The sequence below is a fragment of the Mesoplodon bidens genome (genome assembly GCF_964165515.1).
Source record: "Mesoplodon bidens genome assembly, chromosome: X".
NCBI classification, from domain to species: Eukaryota; Metazoa; Chordata; class Mammalia; order Artiodactyla; family Ziphiidae; genus Mesoplodon; species Mesoplodon bidens.
In genome coordinates this window covers 24,080,337-24,106,774 of record NC_138163.1, presented here as the reverse complement: position 1 = coordinate 24,106,774, position 26,438 = coordinate 24,080,337, and the positions used below count along the sequence as shown (strand labels likewise).

Sequence of the window (26,438 nt, the reverse complement as noted above, 5' to 3'; positions counted from 1 at the left end):
CATGGGCTTAGTTGCTGCTCAGCATGTGGGATCTTCCCAGACCAGGGATTGAATCCGTGTCCCCTGCATTGGCAGGCGGATTCTTAACCACTGTACCACCAGGGAAGTCCGGTGCTGAACTTTTTTAGCTTTTGTTTGTGTGTAAAACTTTTGATCTCTCCATCAAATCTGAATGAAAGCCTTGCTGGGTAGAGTATTCTTGGTTGTAGGTTCTTCCCTTTCATCACTTTAAATATATCATGCCACTCCCTTCTGGCCCGTAGAGTTTCTGCTGAAAAGTGAGATGATAACCTTATGGGAGTTCCTTTGTACGTAACGCTGCTTTTCCCTTGTTGCTTCTAATATTCTCCCTTTATGTACAATTTTTGCCATTTTAATTACAGTATACCTTGGTGTCGTCCTCTTTGGGTTCCTTCTTGGGATTCTCTGTGCTTTCTGGACTTGGGTGTCTGTTTCCTTTCCCAGGTCAGGGGAGTTATCAGCTATCATATCTTCAAATATGTTCTCAGTCCCTTTCGCTCTCTCTTCTCCTTCTGGGACCCCTTTAATGTGAATATTAGTAGCTTGATGTTGTTCCAGATGTCTCTTAAGCTGTTCTCATTGCTTTTTTTAAGATTTTTTTTTTTTTTTTGGCTGTGTTGGGTCTTAGTTGCGGCACGAGGGATCTTCGTTGAGGCATACAGGATCTTTCGCTGAGGTGCGCGGGCTCTTTGTTGCAGCGCACGGGCTTCTCTCTAGTTGTGGTGTGCAGGCTCCAGGGAGTGTGGGCTCTGTAGTTGTGGTGCACAGGGTCCAGAGTGTGTGGGCTCTGTAGTTTGTGGCATGTGGGCTCTTTAGTTGAGGCACGCAAGCTCAGTAGTTGTGGCATGGGGGTTAGTTGCCCCGCAGCATGTGGGATCTTAGTTCCCTGACCAGGGATCAAACCCACGACCCCTGCATTGTAAGGCAGATTCTTTACCACTGGCCCACCAGGGACGTCCCTGTCCTCATTGCTTTTTATTCTTTTTTATTTTATATGCTGAGCTTCAGTGATTTCCACTACTCTGTCTTCCAGCTTGCTGATCTGTTCCTCAGTATCATCTAATTTACTGTTGATTCCTTCTAGTGTATTTTTTTTTCCTTCTAGTGTATTTTTAATGTCAATTATCGTATTCTTCATCTCTGTTTAGGTCTTTATATTTTCTAACTCTGTTAAAAACGTCTAACTTCTCACTCTGTTCATCCAATCTTCTCGCAAATTCTTTGAATATATTTACAATCATTACCTTGAACTCTTTATTGGGTAGATGTCCTATCTCCACTTCACTTAGTTCTTCTGAGGTTTTATCTTGTTCCTTTGTTTGGAACATGTTTCTTTGTCACCTCATTTTACCTAATTTGCTGTATTTATTTTTATGTATCTGGTAGGTTGGTTACATTTCCTGACCTTGCATAAGTGGCCATTTGTAGGAGATATCCTATGCATCCCAGCAGCACACTCCCCTCTGGTCACCAGAGCTATATGCTCTAGGGGTGCCCACTATGTGAGATGTGTGGGTCCATCTATTGTGGTGGGTAGTCTGCTAGGCACGGCTGGCCCCCAGTCTGATTGGTTTCTAGGTCCTGACTTGTGCAGAGGCTGCAGGCTACTGGTGGGTGTGGTCAGGTCACAGGGTTGCTGGCTTGAGAGCCCCAGTGGGTCCCAGGGCTAGTGCTGGCCCACTGGTGGGCTGAACCAGGTTCTGGGGTGGGTGGTTGGAGAGCCGAGGTTCCCAGATCTGCTGTTGGCCTGCTGGTGGGCTGAACCAGGTTCTGGGGTGGGTGATTGGAGAGCCGAGGTTCCCAGATCTGCTGTTGGCCTGCTGGTGGGCTGAACCAGGTTCTGGGGTGGGTGGTTGGAGAGCCGAGGTTCCCAGATCTGCTGTTGGCCTGCTGGTGGGTGGGGCTGGTTCCTGGCAAGGTTGGCTGTGGTTTCCGAGGTGTCCCAAAGCTGGCACTGGCCCACTGATGAGTTGGGCCAAAACCCAGGGTGGCTAGCTGAGCAGTCCAAGGTGTCTCACAGCTTGTGTTGGCCTGTTGCTGGGAAGGGCTAGGGCCCAGAGGATCCCAGGGCTAGTGCCAGCTTGCTGGTTGGGCAGAGCCAATTCCTTGGATATCTGGCTGCAGGGCCTTGGAAGTCCCAAAGCTGGTGTCAGCCCACGCATGGGTGGGGCCAGATCCCAGGCCACTGGCTAAGGGGCCCAAAGTGTCCCAGAGCTGGTGTCGGCCTGCTGGTGTACAGGGCCAGGTCCTGAGGACTGTTTCAGCCCACTGGTGGGTGGGGCCAGGGCCCTGGGGATCCCAGGATTGGTGCCCACCCACTGGTGGGTGATGGTGATCCCAGGGCTACTTCCAGTCCACTGGTGGGTGGAGCCAGGTCCCAGGGTCTCTGGCTGCAGGGCCCTGAGTGTGCCAGGGATGGTGCCAGTGTACTGGTGTGCAAGGCCAGCTCCTGAGCCCTCTGGTGAACAGGGCTGGGTCCCAGGGCAGCTGTGGGCTCAGGGGTTCTTAAGGCAGCAGGCCTGCTGGTGAGTGGGTCTATATCTCCTCTCAGCCAGTTGCTTGGCCTGAGGTGTCCCAGTACTGGTGCCAACAAGCTGGTGAGCAGGGGCAGGGCCAGGTCCCTGCACTAATAAGCTAGAGGGAGAACTCCAAAATGGCACTTGATAGCACCAGTGTCCACGTGGTAGAACAAGCTCCCAAAAATGGCTGTCGCCAGTGTCTATGTCCCCAGGGTGAGCTGCAGTTGCCTCCCGCCTCTCCGGGAAACTCTCCAAAATCAGCAGGCGGGTCTGACCCAGGCACTTTTCACATTACTGCTTCTGCCTTGGGTGCCAGAGTGTGTGAGATTTTGTGTGTGCTGTTTAAGAGTGGAGTCTCCGTTTCGCATAGCCCTCTGGCTCTCCCAAAAGTAAGCCTGCTGGCCTTCAAAGCCAAACATTCTGAGAGCTTCTCTTCCTGGTGCAGGACCCCTGGGCTGGGGAGCCTGATGTGGGGCTCAGACCCATTGCTCCTTGGGGACAACCTCTGCAATTGTAATTATCCTTCTGTTTGTGGGTTGCCCACCCAGGAGTACAGGTCTTGAGTATACTGTGTCTCTGTTCCTCCTACCTGTCTCATGGGGGTTCCTTCTTTATATCTTTAGTTGTAGAAAATCTTTTCTGCTAGTCTTCTGGTCTTTCTCATCAATAGTTGCTCCACAAATAGCTGTAATTTTGGTGTGCCCATGGGAGGAGGTGAGCTCAGGGTCTTCCTACTCTGCCATCTTGGCCACTCCCCCTAGAATCAGATTGGGTTGAAATCCTGGCTTCTCCTTTACTACCTTTGGTAGATTGGACAAGTTACTTAACTTCACTGTGCCTCAGTTTCCTCATCTGTAAAGTGGGAATAATAATAGTACTTACCTGATAAGACTGTTGTCAGAATCGAGTGAGATGATGCCTACAAGTTGTTTGCAATAATCTGACACACAGGGAGCACTCAATAAATGTTAGCCATTGTTATTATTGTTGTTGATGCTCCTGTTGATCCTTCTAGCTATTTTTCCAGACTGAATAGGTTCTTTATCCCTTTAGTCTTTCCTAAAACATCAGTTGTTCCACCCCTTTGATTATTTTAATTGCTATTCTCTGGACTGTTTCCAGATCCACTAATATTTCTCATGGGGTTTCATTAGTACATCTGCACAAAGTATCCTAGGTTACTTGTCTGAGGTTAATACGAGTATTCATTTCAAATAGCCTTGACACTGAAAATGACACCAAAAATCTTAGTTGCTTTTTTTAGCACATTGGACTGGTATGTTCAGGAAATAAACTGAAAACTCCAGCATAATTATGTTGAGTTCTAACTGATATGTGTTACCTTCTATTCTTCCTTCTACTCTTTGAATATAGGCTTTCCCTATACTACTGTCCTAGTACTGGCTCTCTTTCTACTCCCTCTTCTTTGGAGAACACATGACTCCAACGCTTCAGTATTGTGCACATAGCTCCAACTTCTATCACTGGTCCTGACTTCACTCCTGAACTCCAGACCCCAGCTTCTAACCACCCATTTCGATACCTCCATTTGGATATCACACCAGTCCCTTAAATCCAACCTGTCCAGAGCTGAGCTCTACCTTCTGACTCCCATTTTAATGCTATTAGTAGTCTTATGCTTTCCAGTTGTCCAGGTTCAAAACCTTGGAGTCATCTTTCAATCCTTCTTCCTCAAGCGCTCCCCATCCACCCACCAAATCAGCTGCTAAAACAGGTTATCCTACCACCCTCCACGTTGGCTTTCTCACCCAGCCTCCCGTTTCCATCCCTACTGCATCCCCAAAATTAAGGCCTCACTGCTTTTCAGCAAGACTACCTTTCCAACCTCTTAACTGGCCTCCCCCATCGCCCATCACTCTGCATTTCATTTATCCCCCTTTCTGTTGCCAAATTAATACTGGAGAGTTTTGAGCAGGGAAATTAATGAGTTAAAATTTTTTGCGGCATTAAGACCTTCCACAATACGGCCTCAACTTAGCTTTTTCAGCCTTTCCCCCAACATATGAATTAATTAATTCAATGTTTATCACACACCTCCAAATAACCAAGGACTGAAGCAAACGCTGGCCTAAACTTCTGTACACTTTTCAATTATTAAGTCCTTCCTGAGCACTTACTATGTACCCAGTACTGTAAAGTCCTCTTTCTTTTATCCTTGAACTGAATCTAGGTACCTAGGGGAATATAATGTCATCTACAAACATGGAGATTTCCTTGGTACTCAGTGAAATTGAAGAGACACTCACTGATGCTCAGATATGTTGTATTGAGTCCCTGTTTTGGTTAGGCCTTTGGCTAGAGGCTGTCAGTAAAGAAATAAGTAACACCTGGTTCCTGCCCTCAAGATACTCAAGACCTGTGGCATCAGAAACATTTCAATCAAACATAATATTTCAGGAGGGCTAAGAGAGAGACTTGCCTGGGGAGGGGGCGGGGCTCTGGAAGCCCATAAAAGGAGCCCCTAACTCAGCCTGAGGGCATCCTGGAAAGCTTGGTGACCTTTAAACTGAGTTTTGTCACATGAGAAGCTAGTTAGGTGAGGAATGTGTTGAAGGACTCTTCAAGCAGAGGGAGAACATGGCAAGGTACATAGACACATGAGAGCACATGAAGCTTTCAGGAAACGACAAGGAGTTCAGAAAGGCTGAAGCACAATATATTTGGGGGAGAAAGACAGGATATATGGTGAAGAAACAGTCTGGAGTCTGGATGTGTGGAGCTCCATGTGCCAAGCTAAGGAGCTAGAACTGAAGGCCATGGGGTCAGTGGAGGGTTGGAGCAGGGCTGTGATATATGTAATCAGATTTGTGCTTCAGAAAGATCCCTCCGGTAAAAGTGTAGAGTAATGATTGGCAGAGGCCGAGGCAAAGGTCAGCAAACCTTTCCTGTAAAGGACCAGGCAGGAAATACTGGAGGCTTTGCAGGCTATACAGTCTCTCTCTTTCTTTCCCCCCCACCTCATATTTTCTTTTTTTTTTTAACATCTTTATTGGAGTATAATTGCTTTACAACGGTGTGTTAGTTTTTGCTTTATAGTGAATCAGCTATACATATACATATACATATATCCCCATATCTCCTCTCTCTTGCGTCTCCCTCCCACCCTACCTCTCCCACCCCTCTAGGTGGTCACAAAGCACCGAGCTGATCTCCCTGTGCTATGTGGCTGCTTCCCACTAGCTATCTATTTTACATTTGGTAGTGTAGATATGTCCATGCCACTCACTCACTTCATCCCAGCTTACCCTTCCCCCGCCCCGTGTCCTCAAGTCCATTCTCTACATCTGCATCTTTATTCCTGTCCTGACCCTGGGTTCTTCAGAACCATTTTTTTTTAGATTCCATACATATGTGTTAGCATACGGTATTTGCTTTTCTCTTTCTGACTTACTTCACTCTGTATGACAGGCTCTAGGTCCACCCACCTCACTACAAATAACTCAATTTCCTGTCTTTTTATGGCTGAGTAATATTCCACTGTATATATATGTACCACATCTTCTTTATCCATTCATCTGTCGATGGACACTTAGGTTGCTTCCATGTCCTGTATTGTAAATAGAGCTGCAATGAACATTGTGGTCCATGAGTCTTTTTGAATTATGGTTTTCTCAGGGTATATGCCCAGTAGTGGGATTGCTGGGTCGAATGGTAACTCTATTTTTAGTTTTTTAAGGAACCTCCATACTGTTCTCCATAGTGGCTGTATCAACTTACATTCCCACCAACAGTGCAAGAGGGTTCCCCTTTCTCCACACCCTCTCCAGCATTTATTGTTTGCAGATTTCTTGATGATGGCCATTCTGACTGGTGTGAGGTGATACCTCATTGTAGTTTTGATTTGCCTTTCTCTAATGATTAGTGATGTTGAGCATCCTTTCATGTGTTTGTTGGCAATCTGTATATCTTCTTTGGAGAAATGTCTATTTAGGTCTTCTGCCCATTTTTGGATTGGGTTGTTTGTTTTTTGATATTGAGCTGCATGAGCTGCTTGTAAATTTTGGAGATTAATATACAGTCTCTTTTGCAACCACTCACTCTGCCTTGTAGTCCCAAAGCTACCACAGACAATCAGTGAACAAATGGGCACAGCTGTGTCCAGTCAACTTTTACTGGTGGACACTGCGATATGAATTGCCCGGCATTTTCACGTGTCAGAAAACAGTCTTCTTTCGATTTTACTTTTCAACCACTAAAAAATGTCAAAAGCATGCCATACCAAAACAGGCGGCGGTATAGACGACTCTTTTGAGAAGCTCGGTCTGAACGGGAGGAGAGAAATGGGAGGAGAGAAATGGTGCGGTAGAAGAGGGGTGTGTGGACTGGAGGGGCGCGGGCGGGGTGCTGTTTCTTAAAAGAGACCTGAAGGCGGTTTTAGAGAACAGGAAGGGGGTGGAGAAGGAGCCGCTGAAGATGGTGGAGGGAGATGACAGTTGGAGTAGGTCCTAGAAGAGGCAGGAAGGAGGTGGCGGGATGCGGAGCGTAGACTGGGGCTGACGTTTCATAAGGGAGGAGGGAACAGCTCTAGCACTGAGGCTGGAGGGGAGGAGGAACGCGTGGGCACTGATGGTATATTGAAGGGAGACCGCAGGCTGAGGACGGTGAGGACGGTGAGGACTGTTTTCCTGAGGATCTTGATTTTCCCAGTAAAAAAGGAGGCAAGTCTCGAATTCCGTGTGACTTACCTGTTGGAGCATCGAAGGCGGGGCTGAGGTGGGTAGGCGCGGGGCGGTGCGGGGGGGAGGTGAGAGGAAGCTGTGAAGCAGATACCCAAGTGCTTGGTGAAAGTGCGAGAGAGACCAGGAAGTCGTTAGAACACCGGGAAAGGGGAGGGTGTTAGCGCTTCGAGGCAGGGTGGAGCAGTAAGGAGCCTGGAACAACAATCAATGGGGAGTGAGCAGAGTGCCCGCTCCTCCTTCAGGCCACCTGATACAGGGCGTGAGCGTGAGCATGAGCATGAGTGTGTGTGTGTGGGGGGGCAGTGCAGTGGTGAGGAACTAAGCAGCCTCCATTTGAAACAGTGGCAGAGCTTGTGATGTCCTGAGCAAGATTCAGGTACCGGGAAAAGGAGGAGATGGAGAGGGCATCAGTGCAGCAACTGAGAGGGCTGGGCAGTTTGTTCCTAGTGGAGGGTACTCCAGAAAGCACATGACAAGGCTTGGCAGGGGGCAGCAGTAGTGAGAGGAGAAACTGGAGGGCGAGAGGCACACAGGGCACTGTTGGGTTGAGAAAGAAGTACATTCTGAGGGGAGCCAAGGGCTCATGGAGTTGGCCTGCCTGATAAAATTATCAGCCTCTCAAGATTCCTCCTGGAACTCTGTTCTAACGAGGTTGCTGGGGAAAGGGTGAGAGTGGGGATACTAAATCGCTGGGGCCAGTAAACAGAGGTAGAGTCTGGAGCTTGGAGACGTTTGTTAACTCCTGCCAGGCAAGAAATCTGTGACTTTCATTTTGTTTTGGTTTTTTCTTGAGCTCCAAACACTAGGAGAATGAAAAATGGTTTTGTGCCGGGGCAAAACAGTCTTGGGTTGGGTGGTTAGGCCTGAAGAAGTGGGGATACTCCTTCGCTAGGTCTTCTGGGGTGTTAGAGATAGGTCTGGGGAGGGAGGGCAGTGGGGAGACTGGGAAGGATCCTCACTTGGATTTCTTGTCTCTACACAGCCCAGCCCTGTTCACACAAGGCCGTGAGGTTAGGCTGGAGGCAGGGTATAGGGGACCGGCAGCCATGAGGTTGGGAAGGGACAGGCAGACCCAGGACTAAGATGAGAGACTGGGCTCAGTCACTGGCACAGCTCCTGACCCGACAGGGATAGAACTCGGACTTAAGCACCATTCCAGCACTTTTTTTTTTTTTTTTTAGCTCACCATCCTCACAGAACTTAATGAGCTGGTTAATGGGAGTGAATCCACACTGGGACAGCTGGGAGTTGCCTGGTTGTCGTTTGCCTTAGCAAAGAGGTTATATGGCCCTAACGTGGCCAAAACTTTTGAGAATCATGACTTCTAGGCAGAATGATAGGAATTGGATTGATAGCTAGTGTCATCAATGGTATGAAAGAATTGAGAAAGACTATATGTCGGTAGGGGTAAAATGAGCTCATTTAAAAACATTTTTAGTTTTGGAGATTGGTAGGAGCCTCAGCAGGATATGCTCAACATCCAACAGGTAGAGGCCTGAAGGGAGGGTGGCAGGTCAGGACTTGGGATCTGGAGTTCATTCCTGCAGAGGTAGAAATGAAACATTCTAGAGAAAGTCTAGAGGGAACAAAAAGCCCACAAAGACTAATGAGTGATCTGAGGAGAATGGAGAAAATAGAAACCCGCTGTTCTCAAAGAGGTGAGAACTGTGAGAATTCTGGTGTGCAAGGTTGAGAGGCTGAGAACAGGGAAAATACCCTTTGAGGAAGAGAGATGAGATATGGTGTCAAAGGTGGCTTCTGAGCTGGGGAAATCTGCTTTAAGATAGAAGGGAAAAGGAGCAAGAGGGGGAGGAGAAACTGATCACAGCAGAAAAGATTTCTTCCTGGGGAGGGAGGGGAATGTTTGGAGCACGGGTAAATCTGAGCACAAACCGACTGAATCTTTGTGAGATTGAGGAGTTTATCTGCAAGAGATGACTCACACCAGGTAATTTACATGTAAAGAAAACCGAGCACACAGACACACACATAATCCTTGCCTTTGAGTCAATTATTTGTGAACTACTACAGTGCTGTTGTTTTTTTTCCCTACGAGGACAGACCAAGCAGATTCCGATTTAAATTACAGATGGAGATTTAGGCCCTTCCCAAGAGGACAACTTCTTATCCTGTTAAGAGACACTGGGGGACAATATTGAGATGGGTTATGAAAGATCGATTCCCCTGAGAGCTCTAAGAATAGGATCGAACTAGACACAGCGCAATCTGCCACGCTTTGATTACGCTGAGCCCAGGTTTCTTTTCCAGAAGGCAGTGGGCTAGATTCGACGGTCTTTCATTGCCTGGCAGCGGAGCCTGAGCCGGGAGCTGGTGCAGTGGGGGACAGAAGGCCAAAGGCTTGGGGCCCTGCGAGCTGGGAGTGTCGCGTCCCCTTTAAGAGCGGCGGCGGCGGCGGCGGCGCGCGCTCCGGAGGTTTCCCTGGGGCCCCGCCCCTTTCCCGTGAGGCCTCGGGGAGTGGTCCGACAGCGGGCGACTGCGGGTGAGGAGCGGGCTGGGGGGCGGGGGGAGTCATGGCTCGGCGCGGCTGGCTGCGGGCGCCCCTCCGCCGCGGCGTCGGCGGTGGTGGCCCCCGGGCCCGCCGGCTCACGCGGCCGCTCTGGTTGCTCCTCGCAGTGGGAGTCTTTGGCTGGGCCGGGGCTTCGGACGGCGCTGGCGGAGAAGCGAGAGCCATGGACGAGGAGATCGTGTCAGAGAAGCAAGCTGAGGAGAGCCACCGGCAGGACAGCGCCAATCTGCTCATCTTCATCCTGCTGCTCACGCTCACCATTCTCACGATCTGGCTCTTCAAACACCGCCGGGCCCGCTTCCTGCACGAAACCGGCCTGGCTATGATTTATGGCAAGTGCCTCAAGACCGTGTGCGCCCCTGGCGCTCTCCCCCTTCTCTGGTCCCCGGCTGCCTCGCCTCCTCTCCTGGCCCTGCACGGCCTACGTTCGGCTCCCCTTCCAGTTCCTTCCATTTTCCGTCTCGTCTTTCTCCCCCACCTCCGTTTCTCTCCCTCGCCCCCCCTTTTTCTGCTACGCCCCTCGTTTCTCTGCCTTACCCCGTTTCCTCCTCAGCCTCGCCCCCCGTTTTCTCCGCCTCGCGCCCCCCCTTTCCTCTGCCGGTCCACACCTTTTTTTCCTCCGACCCCACCCCCTTTTTCTTCCGCACCCGCCACCCCCTCCGCCTCTGCCTACCGAGCTCGGGACCCGGGACTGAGGATGGGAAGGGAGTGGGTGCGGTGTCTCAGATTGGGCTGAGGACTGGGGGAGGGGAAGCCAGCATAGCTATCCATTTCTCTGGGTGTCAGTTCGTTTAAGGTCCTTTGAAGCTGCAGTAGTATCTCTGCTGCTCAGCATCTGGCGTTCTTTTGGAGCCAGAGTCCACCTGTCCCCATCACCCAGATCTTGCTACGCCCTGTCCTTTGGAGGTTGAGAATGAAAAGCTGACTCCCGTGTACCCCAAGTAAAAACCTGAACAGTAAAGAAGCCGAAGAAGGCTTAGGGCATTTTTGATGACGTCCTGATGTATTGTACTATGCCTGTAATATCTGATATGGATACGTATGGTTGCCTCTTCTAATTCAGGCCGTGCCGCGGTGAGGACAAGAGGTAAAGATCTTCCAGCAGCATGTTGTACTGTAGGATGATCAGGACAGTTCAGCCAAACAGTAATTAGGAGCACCACGCATATGCAGTATTATGGGTGACTTCCTGGTAGCATGAGATTATTGACAGATCGTTGAGTAAATGGCTTCAGTTCTTGTGTCTTAGTGTGCTTTCTTTGCCAGGTTTCTTATTTATCTTTATTTTTTGGTCATGAGGAGAGAAGGGCAAATCAAACCATGGACTCAGAGGCATTTTGGCCTCATGAGAGGAAAAGATGCATATTGCTGACTGTCTTAATCTGAGATGACCACGGAGGCATATATGGCTGGAGAGATGAGGGCAGACAAACAATCCTTTCTGTGCAGTACATGAGTGAAGATTATCTTCATTTGGAACAGGCTTAAACTGATGAGCTTGTTGAGCTTTGTGTCTCAGACTTGCAGATAGGTGGGAGAAGCCTTGGCACAAAAGGACCTTTCTCCACACACGCGCCCCCCCGCCCCTTTCCAGTAAATACAGACTTCTGGAATGTGCAGCTCAAGGGTAGCATAGCAAGGAAGGGTAGTTGTGTCCATCAGGGAAATGCAGGAACTCAGGCTTATTTTTTCATTTGTAAGGTAATAAAATTCTAAGCCTGTGTGCAAAATATCTTTGCTCCCTAGGATTCTTAGTTTTTAGACATATTGGGTGGTTTGCATATTTCATGGGTTTTTTTTTGCATTCTATTTGCAGTGCTCCTTAAGCTAAATTAGCCAGATAAGCTATATATCTCTATATAATTTCTCTGTATACCTGTGTGTGATTTATTTACTATCCTCAACAAACCTTTGCTACTCAGCCTACTATGTTATGCACAGAAAATACAAAGAAGTATATGATCCCCACCTTCAAGGAACTTATCCTTCTTGGGTAGACAGGTCATATAAAGAAAATAAAGGCATCTTAAATTCCATTAAATGCCAAGTGAGTATTACGGTGTTAAAAGAAGGAACTGATCACAGAAACCTCTTTCCTGTAGAGAGATATAGTGTGATGAAGTGGTTAAAGATGTAAGGCTTTAGACCAGAGGTCTGCAGATTTTTTCTGTAAAGGACCAGAGAGTAAATATTGTCAGCTTTGTGGATCACATCAATCTCTGTTGTGAAAATGTGTTGCGTTTTCTTCTTTGTTTTGTTTTTTTCCTTTCTGTAAACGTTTAAAAATTTAAAAGCCATTCTTAGCTCTTGGACCATACAAAAACAGACCATCACTGTGATTTCCAACCCCTGCTTTAGAGTCAGACCTGGGTTCCTGTCTTACTATGCCAATAACTCTGTGTGATCTTAGGCAAGTCCCTTACCTTCTTACGCTGTCGTCTGTAAATTAGGAACAATGATAGTAGCATTATTGTGAGGAAGAAATGTTTTTAGCTTCGTACCTGACCCCTAAGTAAATGCTCATTAAATGAGAGCTGCAATACTATTATTATTATTGCTGTTATAACTGCATTTTCTCAGGTTAGGCTCAGAATAGTTCTTTTAATTATTCAGTCTTGTAAGTTAAGAGGCAGGTATAGTATTTTTTTTATAAAAATCAAATAGGGACTTAGAATTTCCCTGAAAATATTTGCTCCTTGGTAGTTGATAATCATTAACCTCCTCTAACTCTTGGGCTAAAGGAGAAAAGTGGGATTACTGATTGCTTTCCCTGATGTTTCTAAGTTAATGAAAAGTGATGGAGTACCTTAGTGTTGGTATTTTGTGAAGGAAAAGCAAGGGTATCTCTTGTGGAATATAAAGTGAAAGAGTGTTATCTGTGAGTCAAATTGGGTTGATTTGCCACGACTTGGCATTCTTTAGCTTGTCCCATTTTCTCAATATGGGTGATGGGGGCTGTGGATGAACAGCCTCCTGACCAACTCCCAAGTCCAGTTTGAGAAAAGATGGGGCTGGGTCAGAGTATTTTCAGTGCCATGGAAATGGACATTTTCTAATCCTAATTACCATCTGCCATTTACCTATTTTTATGACTCTTGTACCATTATAGCTGTTACGTTAATATATTATTTGAAGACCTTTATGTTTCAGCTTGACTTCCAGATGAAAGGGCTTCTTACTCTGGGAATGTCCAGACCTCCAAGTTTCAGCCCACTGATGATTTAGCTATCTAAATCCCAGAAAAATACTACTTAAAATAAGCTTCTCCTTTATTTTTTTGAGAAGCCAGGGTAAAAAGAGAGAGAGAGATTAAGTTGCCAATGTGGTCAGGTTCTAGATTGTAATATAGCCTAATTGCCCCAGTTACAATGTTGAAGCACCCAAGTGTTCTGTTCATTGGGCAAGCTTGCTTAAGAAGCTTAAAAGTGAGTCTCCGTTAGTAAGTCTGAAAAGTGATCACTCACTGCAGTATGCTTACAGATGGTATAAAAAGCAGAAGACAGGGAAGCAATATTTATTATGCCTTAAACTACAGCATCCAGAGTCCTAGGTTTAACTAATGCGATTTATCAATAAATATATATTAAGTGTCTTTGATGTATGCGATATGATAAGAAATACAGATATGAGTCATCATCCCTGTCCACAAAGCACTTACAATCTAGTGACTGAATAGGTAGTGTTTATTGAGCATTATAATGTGTTAGACACTGCTTAGATGCTCAACAAATATCATCTCATTTAAACCTCATAACGACCCTGTGAGATGGATACTATTATCTTTCCCATTTTACAGATGAGGAAATTGGGGCACAGGGAGGTTAAATGACCTGCCTGAAGTCATATAACTTGTAAGTATTAAGGCAGGATTCAAACACAGTCAATCGGCCTCAGGAGCCCCATTCTCTTAGCCCCTTGAACCATATTGCCTCATGTTGAAGAGGTAAAACTTATGTATAAAGACAAAACAGGTTAGTATTATCATCACTACATATGAGGAAACTGAGGTTCAGTGAGAAGTTATGTACCCTGGGATCACAGACTAGAACTTGATGGAACCAGAATTCATACTTCTATCTGCCTTCCAAACTTGTGCTTTTTCTCCTACACTCTACTGTACTAAATTTAATAAGGTTGGATATGAAGGGAGTTAACACTTAAAGTTACAGGGGTTTTGGAGGTGAGTTGTGAGGGAAGCTTATGAGAGAATGGAGACATGACCACCGGAGAGCAAGTTAGTAGTGATGAGAGAGCAAGGAGGTGATTAGAAAATTATAGAGACTTTGGAAATAGAAAACCCAGATTTCAGTTCTGGTTTTGCCACTTAATGCCAAATAATGTTGGGCAAGTCATTTATCCCCATTTTATAGATGAGAAAATAATGACTGAGAGATTTGTAGTAGTTCAATTAGCTTTTCAGACAGAATCTAACAGCATTCTTCAAGAAGTAGATAAGTGTTACATATGTACATACACACAATATACACACACACATAAATACACACACACACACACACATACATACACTTGTTAATCTATAGAAATCTTATCAATTTTGGCCACACTCAACACCCCAGTGATGTTCCTTCCATATTTTTGACTATTAGAGGCTTCTAGTGTGATAATCTGGAAGAATGTGCTGAAATCCATTAGAAAACCAATTTCCACTGTGAGACTCATACAGTGTTGCGGCCTTGGGTGATACTGAGTTCTGTATCCCTGGGAGGGTCTCTAGCACAAGAGGGTCAGGAATGTGTAGGAGGAATGGGACTTCTCTGTTTTGTGAAAGATATCTCTTTGTGGTTGTACTCTTTGTTGCCTGTTAGTGGTAATTTTAAATTTCATGATATCAGTAGTTTTTGTGCCTCTGTCTATGTAGGAGGCTAGAATTTTCTGCCTTATCCCCTTAACAAAGCACTCCTTTTGTGTACTTTCTGTTTAGTGAGAATTGCTTTAACTCCGTGATTAGGATTTGACCTTTCACAGAACCCAAGTTAACTTGATCTGTCAACTATATTCAAAGAAATTCCAATTTTTCAGCTGTCTGATGCTGTAATAAAAGGATCTTGATTTTTTCCAACCTAAGTAATTATTCTCCTTGCTGGTGTTCTAACTGCCAAGGTGTGTGTTTCAGATTTGTCCAAGTGCTGAGCCCTCCTCAGGGCACCCAGTGACATTTCAGCATTGGGTCAGGGCATGGTAGAACCAGTGGGTACTCTTCCTTACACAGTCAAGCTTGGGGATATGGAAAGAATTTATGCTGATATTTTTACTGTTTGTAGTAGCTTAACTGTGATCTTTACACATAAATGTAATGGGACAACTTAGTACTACTGAACATCTTAATTAGAAGGTCTTGTGAGATAGTAGAGAAAAGAGCTGTTCCTGTATCATATGGGCAGGATGACTATAGAGTGATAGCCTTTTCTCTCCCAGGTTATGTTTATCAAACACGGTTGATATCCAGCCATCACTTTTTAATTTTGTTTTTTTTTTGGAGGTGAGATATTTTCAAAGTGTATCTTTCATTTATTATTTTTAAATTTTAAATAAATTTATACCCCCTTCACCCATTTCTACCACCTCCCATCCCCGTCCCCATGTCTCTGGCAACCGCCAATCTGTTCTCTGTATCTATGGAGCTTTGTTGTTGATTTTTTTTTTTAGATTCCACATATAAGAGAGAGAATATGGTATTTGTGTTTCTTTGTCTAACTAATTTCATGTAGCATAATGCCCTTGAGCTCCATCCATGTTGTTTCAAATGGCAAGATTCCATTCTTTTTCATGGCTAAATAATATTCCATGGTGTATATGTACCACATCTTATCCATTCATCCATCAGCAGACACTTAGGTTGTTTCCATATCCTGGCTATCGTAAATAATGCTGCAATGAACATAAGGGTGCATATATCTTTCTGAGTTAATGTTTTCATTTTCCTTGGGTAAATACCCAAAAGTGGAATTGCTGGATCATATAGTAGCTCTTTTTTTATTTGTTGTGGAACCTCCATACTGTTTTCCATACTGGCTGCACCAGTTTACATTCCCACCAACAGCACATAGGGTTCTATTTTTTCCACATCCTTGCCAACACTTGCCGTTTTTTGTCTTTTTTATAATTGCCATTCTAACAGGTGTGAAGTGATATCTCATTGTGCTTTTGATTTGCATTACCCTGATGATTAGTGATATTGAGCATCTTTTTATGTACCATTGGCCATCTGTGTGTCTTTTTTGGAAAAATGTCTATTTAGATCCTCTGCCCATTTTTTAATCAGATTGTTATTTTGCTTTTGAGTTGTATGAGTTCTTTATATATTTTGGATATTAGCCCCTTATCAGGATGTGACTTGCAAATATTTTATCTTTCATTTATTTTAAACCTGAACCTTTGTTAAAACGTTTTTTAGAGTTGATGTCATTGTACTGTATACCAGTTACTCGTTGCTCCTCACTTAAAAAAAAATACACGTGACTGTAAGTTGACGAGAAGGATCTTTCATCTCTGCTTCCTCCTCCCTTCTCAGCCAACTACTGCTTTCACACTCCCCGTTTCTGCTTTATCACTTCCCACTCTGGTCTGGCTTCTGCTCCCACCTCTTCACTCAAACTGCTCTTAGCAAGGTCACCTATGACCTCCTTGTTACCAAACTCAATGGACACTTAATGCCTGTCTTCCTCGACTTTGCTGCAGCATTTGCTAGTTTTCACCACTTCCTCCTCTGTTCTTCCTACTCCTTGGCTTTTCTTTCTTAGACTCCTTCATCATCTCCTCCTCCTCTACCAACCCCTTAATTTTGGCATAAAACTCCGAGCATGTATCCATAGTCCTCTTCCCGCTTTGTTTGCTCCCTGAGTAATCCCATCTGTGCTTCACTTCAACCATCTTATGACTGCTAAGTGTGTATCTCCAGTCCAGATCCACCCGCTTCCTTGAGGTCCGGATCCCACATACTCAGCTGTGCATGTGTCACAGGTACATCAAACTCAACATGTCCGAAACTGAGCTGCGCATTTCCCCCTGTAAATCTGTTCCCTGTCCCACTGACTGGCCCTCCTGCCCCCCTGATTGCCTAGGCCAGCTTACCCACCTAGTTGCCAAGTCAGTTTAGGTTCCTCTGAGTTTTTCATCTCCCTTGCTCCCAGTCCAGTCAGTCACCACATCCTTCTACAAGATAAAACTTTCTAAAAAAAATCCCCCTCTCTCCCTATCTCTGCTCTCTTAGATTAGGCCCTGCACTCTTAGTGCGTGGATCACCTCAGTGGCCTTCTATCTGGCCTTTCTGAACCTCTGTAGTCTAGACCAGTCTTGGTAAAATAAAAATCTGATGTCAAGCCCTTTGACATCTGTGGTTCTGTGGCTTCCTTTTGCTTTCAGGACAAAGTCTACACTCCCTTCCCCAACATGCGAGGTCTCTTGTGGTTCAGCCCTTGCCAGTCTTTCACACCTCAACTCTTGCCACTTTATATCCCAGCCATAGTGAACTATTTATGATTCCCTAAACGGGCTGTGTTTTCTCACTCTTCCTTGACTGGGTCTGTACTACTATTCCTCCTACCTGGAAAACCATTTTCTCTTACTTTGTTACTTGCTTAGGTGACACCTCTGGAAGGACTTTACTAATGTCCCACTCCCTCAGGCTTGCTTAGGTACATCTTTTCTGTTTTTATAATACCTTGTATATATGTGTATGTGTGTGTGTGTGTATGTGTGTTTATACACACACACACACACACACATACACATATATCGTGTTATAATTGTTTATTCAGTCTGTTTTCGCCAACTGGACTGAGAGCTCCCTGAAGGCGGGACCTTGTTTTCATCTGTGAACCCCGGGGGCCTACTTAGCATAGTAGTCCATTCACATATATTAAAAGAAAGGCTGACTGGTTAGGGTGAAAGAGAAAGGAGACAGGAAGGTAAAATGCCACTAATAGTGGAGTTAAGGAAAGTTCCAGACGTTTGAGTTCAGTTTGCAATTGAGGTATATCTATACACTGGAACATTATTTGACCGTAAAAAGGAATGAAGCACTGATACATGCTGCAATATGGATAAACCCTGAAAACATTACGCTAAGTAAAAGAAGCCAGACATAAAAGGTCACATATTGTAGGATTCTACTTATATGAAATGTCCAGAATAGGCAAATCTATATAGAGAAAAAGTAGATTTGTGGTTGCCAGGGGATGGGAGTCGGGGTAGGGGAAATGGAGAGTGACTGCTAATAGGTCTAGGGTTTCTTTGTGGAGCAATGAAAATGTTTTGGAATTGGATAGTAATGATCAATATCCAACTTTGCAAATATACTAAAAGCCACTGAATTGTACAGTTTAAAAGGTTAAACTTTGTGGTATAGAATTATATCTCAATAAAATCATTATTAAACATTTTGATCAGTATAGGTTTATAGTACCTAGATCATTGTGCATATTTGAATGTCAATATGATGATCTAAGTAAAATTCCAGCAATACATTGACATCATAATGTCAAAGTCAGGACTTCTGTTCCATGTTTTGATTTTGAAACATATTTTAAAATTAAAATCTGACCTTTTAGTATTAGAAGAACTCAATCAATCTAGAAAAATTATTGACTTTCCAATTTGTAAAATTTGTGTTATTTGGCCAGCCATGTGATTTAGGAATAACTTGAGAAATGCATGTGTTTAAGTCTTGTGAATTGATGGATGGAGGTGGTAAACACATTTCTAACATGATTACACAGTTAGGTTGGGACACCTTGGAGCATATTCTGTGTACAGATGACTTGAAGGTATTTCCTCATTTTGTTACCTTCCGAATCACTTATTTATATCTTGATCTAGGGATGCAATGATACACGTTGTTACCCTAGGGAATGTTTTCCCTTCCTGTCCCACTGGCTTATATGAATATCGAACTCTTAGATTTGAGAATTTAGTAATACTTTAAAATGTAACTTCATTTGGTCTAAAAGTGAGTTTAGAATCACAAGGGACTATCATAAGAGATTTTCTGTTATCAATTCAAAGGTATGTGTGGGGTACAAAAGAAGTAGTCTCTGTCTGAAAGAAGAGATTATATTATTCTTTTATTATTTCCAGGTCTTTTGGTGGGCCTTGTGCTTCGATATGGCATTCATGTTCCAAGTGATGTGAATAATGTGACCCTGAGCTGTGAAGTGCAGTCAAGCCCAACTACCTTATTGGTAAATGTTAGTGGAAAATTTTATGAGTATACGCTGAAAGGAGAGATCAGTTCACATGAGCTCAATAACGTTCAAGATAATGAAATGCTTAGAAAGGTAAGTTGTTCGTTAAAGGGAATCTTTGGATTTTCTTTTAAGGTATATAATAGCAGCAAAGTGATTCAGGAGAAAAGTAATGCATATTTAATGATATTTAGAATAATCAGTCTTTTCAAATGGAGTAAAACCTCAATTAACGAATGTAATGCAAGGCTCAGGAAATTGACATGTCTATAGTTTGCTTTTCTGATTGAGGCTAAGTACTACAACCCTTTTGATTTCACTCTGTAATGTTTACAGTTGTAATAAATGGTGACCAGTATTGAGTGAAGCAGAATTTATAAGTGTTTCTTTCAATTTGCTTATGGCCCTTAGAGTTTTATAGTACTTTAGCACATTGAGTTTATTTGATAATACCTAAAATATTCCATTAATATTGTTTTGAATTCTTTCTTGCCTTGACTGTGTTCTGTGCTGAGCACAAGTTAATCTTTCTTTGACTCATAATCTGGCACAACTTCAGGGGCCTCAGCCTGAGTATCAGGTACTGTACCACGGTGTGCGTGAAGCTTGATGTAGGTTGGGTTGCAGTCTTACTGGCTTCCAGACCTTCCTGCAGCTGCTTTCTCCTGTCCTCCCCATAGTTGCCATCCTGAAGCTTCTCAGGGCCTCTTGGCTCATGTCTTTGTTTTCGCCCACCCTTGGCCATTTGCCTGCACTTCTGCCTTCTACATTGGCAGGACGTGGCTTTTATAGCTACTTGGTTGTATTCCTGACCATCTTTAATGCTTTTAAAAATTTCATATGAACTTACAGTTTACTTTGAAGCAAGAGTTTTTTTTTTCCACCTGTGGAAAATTCCAGTTCCTTAAAAGTTCTAGGAAATGAAATTTTAGCATGAGTATGTGTAGCTGCTCTGTGTTCATGTCAAATACTACAGCCTTATGAACAGAAGGGGGCATCTGTATTATTATAGGGAATAGGTATTAAAAGGAATGGGCTGGGGCTTCCCTGGTGGCGCAGTGGTTGAGAGTCCACCTGCTGCCGATGCAGAGGACGCGGGTTCGTGCCCTGGTCTGGGAAGATCCCACATGCCGCAGAGCGGTGGCTGGGCCCGTGAGCCATGGCCACTGAGCCTGCATGTCTGGAGCCTGTGCTCCACAACGGGAGGGGCCACAACAGTGAGAGGCCCGCGTACCGCAAAAAAAAAAAAAAAAAAAAGGAATGGGCTGTCAAGACTAGAAATCTGACTTGCACAGAAACTTTTTACCACAATATTATGTTATATACCTTTAGAGATGTTACCTATGCAAGAAGTCTGTTTCCTCTTGCCAACAACAATGTTGTACCCTCAAATTTTATGTTACCAGTTTTGGGTCTCTTATTTAAAGCAGACATGTTCATACTTTCTCTTATTTAAAAAATTTTTGCTATCATAATATTTTAAGATACTTTGCACAGATAGGACTTAACTGATTGTTCCAACGCTATCATCTCCTTGTCATTTGGTTGAGAAGTGGAATAACAGCTATCCTATATGAAATATTTTTCACTTACCACAGTGGTAATATTCTTGCCTTTTGCCAGTTTAACATTTAATCTTTTTTTCTTTTTGCTCATTTGATAATGTAATAAGAAATCTTCTGAGGGAATTCATCTAAAAGAACTCTTTATTTTAACAGGTTACTTTTGATCCAGAAGTATTTTTCAACATATTACTTCCTCCTATCATATTTTATGCGGGATATAGTCTGAAAAGAGTAAGTGCTTTTGTATTTCATATACTTTGAACAGTCTTAAACTCCATGGGCTTTATCATCTTTGACACCTTCAGAAACAGGCAGTTCCTTCCAGGTTCCCCTCCGTCCTCCCTCCTCTCCTATCCTTTTGACATGCTGAAGTTTATGCCCATACAAAAATTCTTTCTCTTACTTATTTCCTTGAATGAATAATGCATTTAATATGAGCATAGCACACTAGAATAGAAAACCTTTTCTTTTTTAAGTAATTGGTGAGTATTCTAACACAGTGTAACTTTTTTTTTCTGTCAGAGACATTTCTTTCGAAACCTTGGGTCTATCTTAGCGTATGCTTTTCTTGGAACCGCAATTTCTTGTTTCGTAATTGGGTAAGTACTTGAAGCTTAAAACACTTTTAGCCTTCAAATTATCATTTTAAAATAATACATATTTGACTTCTGCAGTATTGTATTCTCGAATGAGTCCAAGAACTTTTGCAGTAAAATGTATTCACACAGATAAGTTGTTTGAATTTTCCTTAAGGCTAAGGCATTACCATATTTAAATCACATGCAGTAAATTTGGGATTAGTCACAAAGTACTACAGTAGACCCATCTTTCTGTTCTTACTGTACTGTAACTTCTTTAACAGTTGATTTTTTTTCTAAAGTAGACATATGTTTATTGAACAGATCAATAATGTATGGCTGTGTAACACTGATGAAAGTAACTGGACAACTTGCGGGAGATTTTTACTTTACAGATTGCCTGCTGTTTGGTGCCATCGTATCAGCAACTGATCCAGGTATGTTTTACATGAGTGTGGAGCTTAAGTACTTAAGTTGTACAGTGGTTTTCCATCAACACACATGTACGTATTTCTTTGAGGTGTAGAATTCAGGATTAGGTACTCCCCATCTTACTATACTTTCCAACTGTGGAGGAAAAAAACAAAATTAATGGCTCCTTTTGGCTTAAGCACACATTTTTTTCTTTTTACTGTATTTCCTATTACTAGTCCACAATTTGATGATGTTTAAATGAGGACCGTAAGGTATTTTCTTCAGAATTTCAGGTTGGTCTCTATCCCTAGTGACTGGGTATAGAAGATGAACTGTATTAGTTAAGATGGGTAATAATTATACATTTCCTTTCAAGCTTCTAGAAAACAGATCCCTAAAAATCTGTTTACATTCAGCTATCTGCATTTAAGAGTAAGAAAAAAAGTTTAAAAATGATTGTTAGAAGGCTGTTGTGCTAGAACAAGTGTGATTTGGGGTCATTGGTGGGCAGTAATATACATTAAAGAATTGTTTTTATAAAATTGGCTTTCAGATTATAAAATAGTTTTGATATTAGCATAACTAGAGAATGAATTTAATTGTATTGAGTTAGATGAGTTAGATTGTAGTTTTTCTAATATAGTATTGGTGAGCTTCACAGCTACATTCAGATTAAGAACTTAGAGAATATATGGGCTGAAGAGCAGAGACTGCATTTTTTGAACTAAGGATGCAAGTTTTCTTTTACTGATGCTAGATTTTAGATCCTTGGTAGAGGTTTGTTCTCTTTTACCCTTTGACCTTGTAAGTTAATAATCTTCTTTAATTATCATCCAGCATAGTCAAAGGTTATCTCTGAATTCCTATGTTAACTCTGATAACACAGGGTGTTATAGAAAATAGGAAAATATGCTCTGTACTCTACAGGAGATGATTTTAGAAGCTCAGAGGACATTTTAGAGAGGTATTTGTATAGTTTGGCATTTTTAGAACTGAAAAGCAAATCGCTTCCTTAAAGATAGTCAGGGCTGCCACCTTACTGTTTGTAGCTGTTCCCATTATCAGTATGAAGGTGGGATGGTTTTTGCAGGAAGCCAGTGGTCTCTGTTTTCCATGTTCTCTTACTAGAAGCAAGGTCCTCGACTTTTCAAAATCTATGAGAAACCTGAGTCAGTTCGACTGGCTACATTAATTAAAACTGGTTTTGTTTTGGTAGGAGTATTGCCTGGATGGCTCAAGCAAAATTGTTCTGCTTATATACAGCTGGATAGTTATATTTCTTCTGAATTATATAGGTATTTGCCCATATAATAATTCTATTATTTTGCAATTGTTCACTTGATAGAAGGATGAGCCATAGGTTCTCTTTTTAAAATTCTACAGCATTGCTCCTGCCCTCCTTTTCTCCTTCTCTTGGTTAGCTTTTTTTTTTTTTAATGTATTTATTTATTTATGGCTGTGTTGGGTCTTCGTTTCTGTGCATGGGCTTTCTCTAGTTGCGGCAAGCGGGAGCCACTCTTCATCGTGGTGCACAAGCCTCTCAGTACCGTGGCCTCTGTTGTTGCAGAGCACAGGCTCCAGACGTGCAGGCTCAGTAATTGTGGCTCACGGGCCCAGTTGCTCCGCAGCATGTGGGATCTTCCCAGACCAGGGCTCGAACCCGTGTCCCCTGCACTGGCAGGCAGATTCTCAACCACTGCGCCACCAGGGAAGCCCTCTTGGTTAGCTTTGATATCAGGATATTCCAGATGAAATGCTTTGCAGTAGAAACTATATCTTTTAAAATACAGGCTTCCTGTTTTTTCGTTGGCATTTGAAGAGGCTCTCCCAACTCTGGTTATAATAATCTTTCATGTCTGCTTGGGTTTATTTAGCAAGCGAGCTGTACGTGACTCAGCAATTAAAGTTATAATGCAACTTCAGTCTCTTCTGATTTTCTAAGAATTCTCATGTAATTGTTTCCTAAGAGAAGGTTTTTTTTTTCTTCTCAAGCTGTAATAGCCTGATGATTGGATTCTTATTAAGTTAAATATAGCAGCTGTAATTCTGGTCATAAATTTTATCCCAACCGAAAACCAAACTTGTGTTTTCATTTCCTACTGTCTTTGCTAAACTGGTGTGCTTGAAATTTGCAAGTCAAATAGAAGTGAGTTGTAAGGCTCCGAGGAAAAAATGAAGTTTGCAGCAGGAAATGCTTTTCATAATAGTTTTCTTCATCAAAGATTAATGATCACCTGGTCTGTAAGAAATTCTGCATGTATTTTTTATGGAAAAGAAATGTACAAGACAAGATTATTAGCATTTGCATGAAGAATGTAGGCCAACTCAGTCCTCCAAGGTTATTTTTAGCTGTTTGTAAGAGAGAGAAGGGAGATATTACACTTACACAGTTATGGAAAAGAAAAATATTGACATAAAATTACTAAATCTTTGATATGGTAAGAGAATGTTTATTAGGATTGAATTCTGAGATGAAGAAATGAATTTATAAATAGCTATTACGATCATCTGTGGAGGGAAAAATGTTATATTTGTAATGTCTTAATATTCCTCTGACTCTTTCTACTTGCTAGTGACTGTTCTTGCCATATTCCACGAGCTTCAAGTTGACGTTGAACTCTATGCACTTCTTTTTGGTGAAAGTGTCCTCAATGATGCTGTTGCCATAGTGCTATCTTCGTAAGTGTTTGTTTTCTTATTATATTCTGTATATTGAATGTTAGGGTTCTAAGAACCAAAAGTCACTTATTGAGTGAAGTGCATTATGAATGGAAACATTTGAAAAACTGAAGCATTTTTTTCCTCTTGAAGAAATATATACTTATAGATAACATGGAAAATGCACGGAAGAAAAGGAAGGGAAAAAATGATATGTACTCCTGACATCTAAAGACAATTACTGTAAACATTCTAGGACATTTTTAAAAATTCTTTTTTTTTTCTATGCATAGTATTTTTACATAGTTGTGATTGTAGTGTATGTATAATTTTGTATTCTGTTTTAACATTATAACATAGACATTTTAGTTTTTCATCAAATTAAATTTTTGGCGTAGATATATATTCACATGGTTCAAAAATCACAACGATATAGAAAGGTATACATTGAAAAGTCACATTCTTACTCCTGTCCTCATCCACCTGTCCCTGTAGCCCCTTATATAGGTAACTATTTTATTAGTTTCTTATGTATCCTAGTATTTCTTTATTCAAATGTAAGCACACATATGAATAAATATTCTTATTTGCCTCTTATTTCTTATTTTAAAAGTAGCCTGCTGTATGTGTTCTATACCTACCTGACTTTCTGTCACATAACTATATTCTGGAGATCTTTCTGTATCAAAACAAGGAATTTTCTCATTCTTTGTTTGCAGGAGCATATTATTCTATGAACTGTACTATAGTTTATTTAATCAGTCTCCTATTGGTGGAATCATAAAGGGTTTTCAATTCTTTGCTATCCCAAATAATGCTGCAGTGATTAACCTTGAACTTAACCTGTTTTATACATGCACTGGTATATTGGTAGGATAAATTCCCAGAAGTGAGATGAGTGGCTTAAAGGGTAAATACATTTGTAATTTTGTTACATTGCTAAATTGCCTGTCAAACGTATTATGCTATTTTGCATTTTAACCACCAAATTGTGGGAGTGCCTGTTTCCTCACAGCTTCACCAACAGAGTATTTGTCAGGCTTTGGTATCTTTGCCAATTTGATGATTGAGAAATACCTCATAGTTTAATTCATATTTCTCTTATTTAACATAATCATTTCAGAAACTTTTTAATTTTTATAAGTGTTAAATAATATACTTGTTAAAGACAATGAAAATGAGCAATATTTTAATCTAATTGTAGAAATTACTATACATGCTACCAGAAGGTGTTTGCAGGTGAAAGAATGGGTCTGAACCTCTGAGGAACTCAGTCCTGCCAACTCACTCCTACTAAGCAAATATCTAACCCTATAGACAGTTGCCTTTACTCCACACCAGAACTTTCTACAAGAGAGAAGTAAAACCCCTTCACCTTTCCTCCTTACTTTTATTTCTCTCCTTAATTTCCACTTCATTAACTATAAAAGAGTAATCAGTCACTGACTCTGGTTTGCACAGCTTGATTGCCCCCATTGTCTAACTTCAAAGTGGAAAATTATCCTTTCTGAGATGTAACACTAATCCCTTAAATGTTGTTTATGAAGATGTGCGAAAGATCAAATCTTCTTTTGTGAATGTAATGTATATAAATTCTACCCCCTCCACCATATTTATTGCCAGATTTTTTTGCAGCTGTCTACAACTAATGTAAATTTAATTTAAGAAATAAAGCTCAAAGCCTAGAACTAATATTGATACTAAATGTATGTACCTTCAAGGATGATAGGTGTAAAGTAAAAGTTTTCTGTTGTTTGAAGGGAGGAAGAAATGGATAGTGTGGTTATAACTTACGTGTTATAAAAAAAATGAAGCTACAAAGATTGTTGAAGTTTTCAGCACATAAGAACATGTAAGATCATCAGTGCTACCAGACGAAGAGAATAGGGTACAGGCAGTTACTTTTAGCATCAATTCGCCATCCTAGATAATTATTCTGCTACTTAATCATCTTTACTAATATGTATTCCTTCCTCATTGCCCTAATGGATAAGAGTCAGAAAAATCTCTTTCCTGGTCCTATCTTAAGCTGATGTGCCCTGTGCCTTAGTTTTTCCATTAATAGAGTAACTTATTTCCTGCAACTTTAAGAACAGTTGAATAGTGTTAAAAGAAGAAAACTCACTGGAAAATTTTGAGCTTGGGGATGTACGTATCAGTGTTGGTGAAGAATAAATGTGTTAGAAAGAGAATGCCCTTTCCGTTACACTTCTCACAAAGGGGAAAGGGCTTCTTGTCCTTCTGTTGCAACCT

General features: G+C 42.3%; 1 protein-coding gene across 2 annotated transcripts in view; it reads left to right on the top strand.

Moving 5' to 3' along the window:
* The first annotated feature begins 9,768 nt into the window (after positions 1 to 9,768).
* Positions 9,769 to 26,438, top strand: part of SLC9A6 (solute carrier family 9 member A6) — a 53,436-nt gene continuing 36,766 nt past the window's right edge. For both annotated transcript variants that reach the window (XM_081222579.1, XM_081222578.1), the window contains exons 1-6: positions 9,769 to 10,099; positions 18,864 to 19,063; positions 20,689 to 20,766; positions 21,058 to 21,134; positions 21,438 to 21,550; positions 24,101 to 24,206. In XM_081222579.1, coding sequence (XP_081078705.1) covers positions 9,772 to 10,099; positions 18,864 to 19,063; positions 20,689 to 20,766; positions 21,058 to 21,134; positions 21,438 to 21,550; positions 24,101 to 24,206 — 902 coding nt within the window. In that variant the 5' untranslated portion in view covers positions 9,769 to 9,771. The remainder of the gene's footprint in view (positions 10,100 to 18,863; positions 19,064 to 20,688; positions 20,767 to 21,057; positions 21,135 to 21,437; positions 21,551 to 24,100; positions 24,207 to 26,438) is intronic.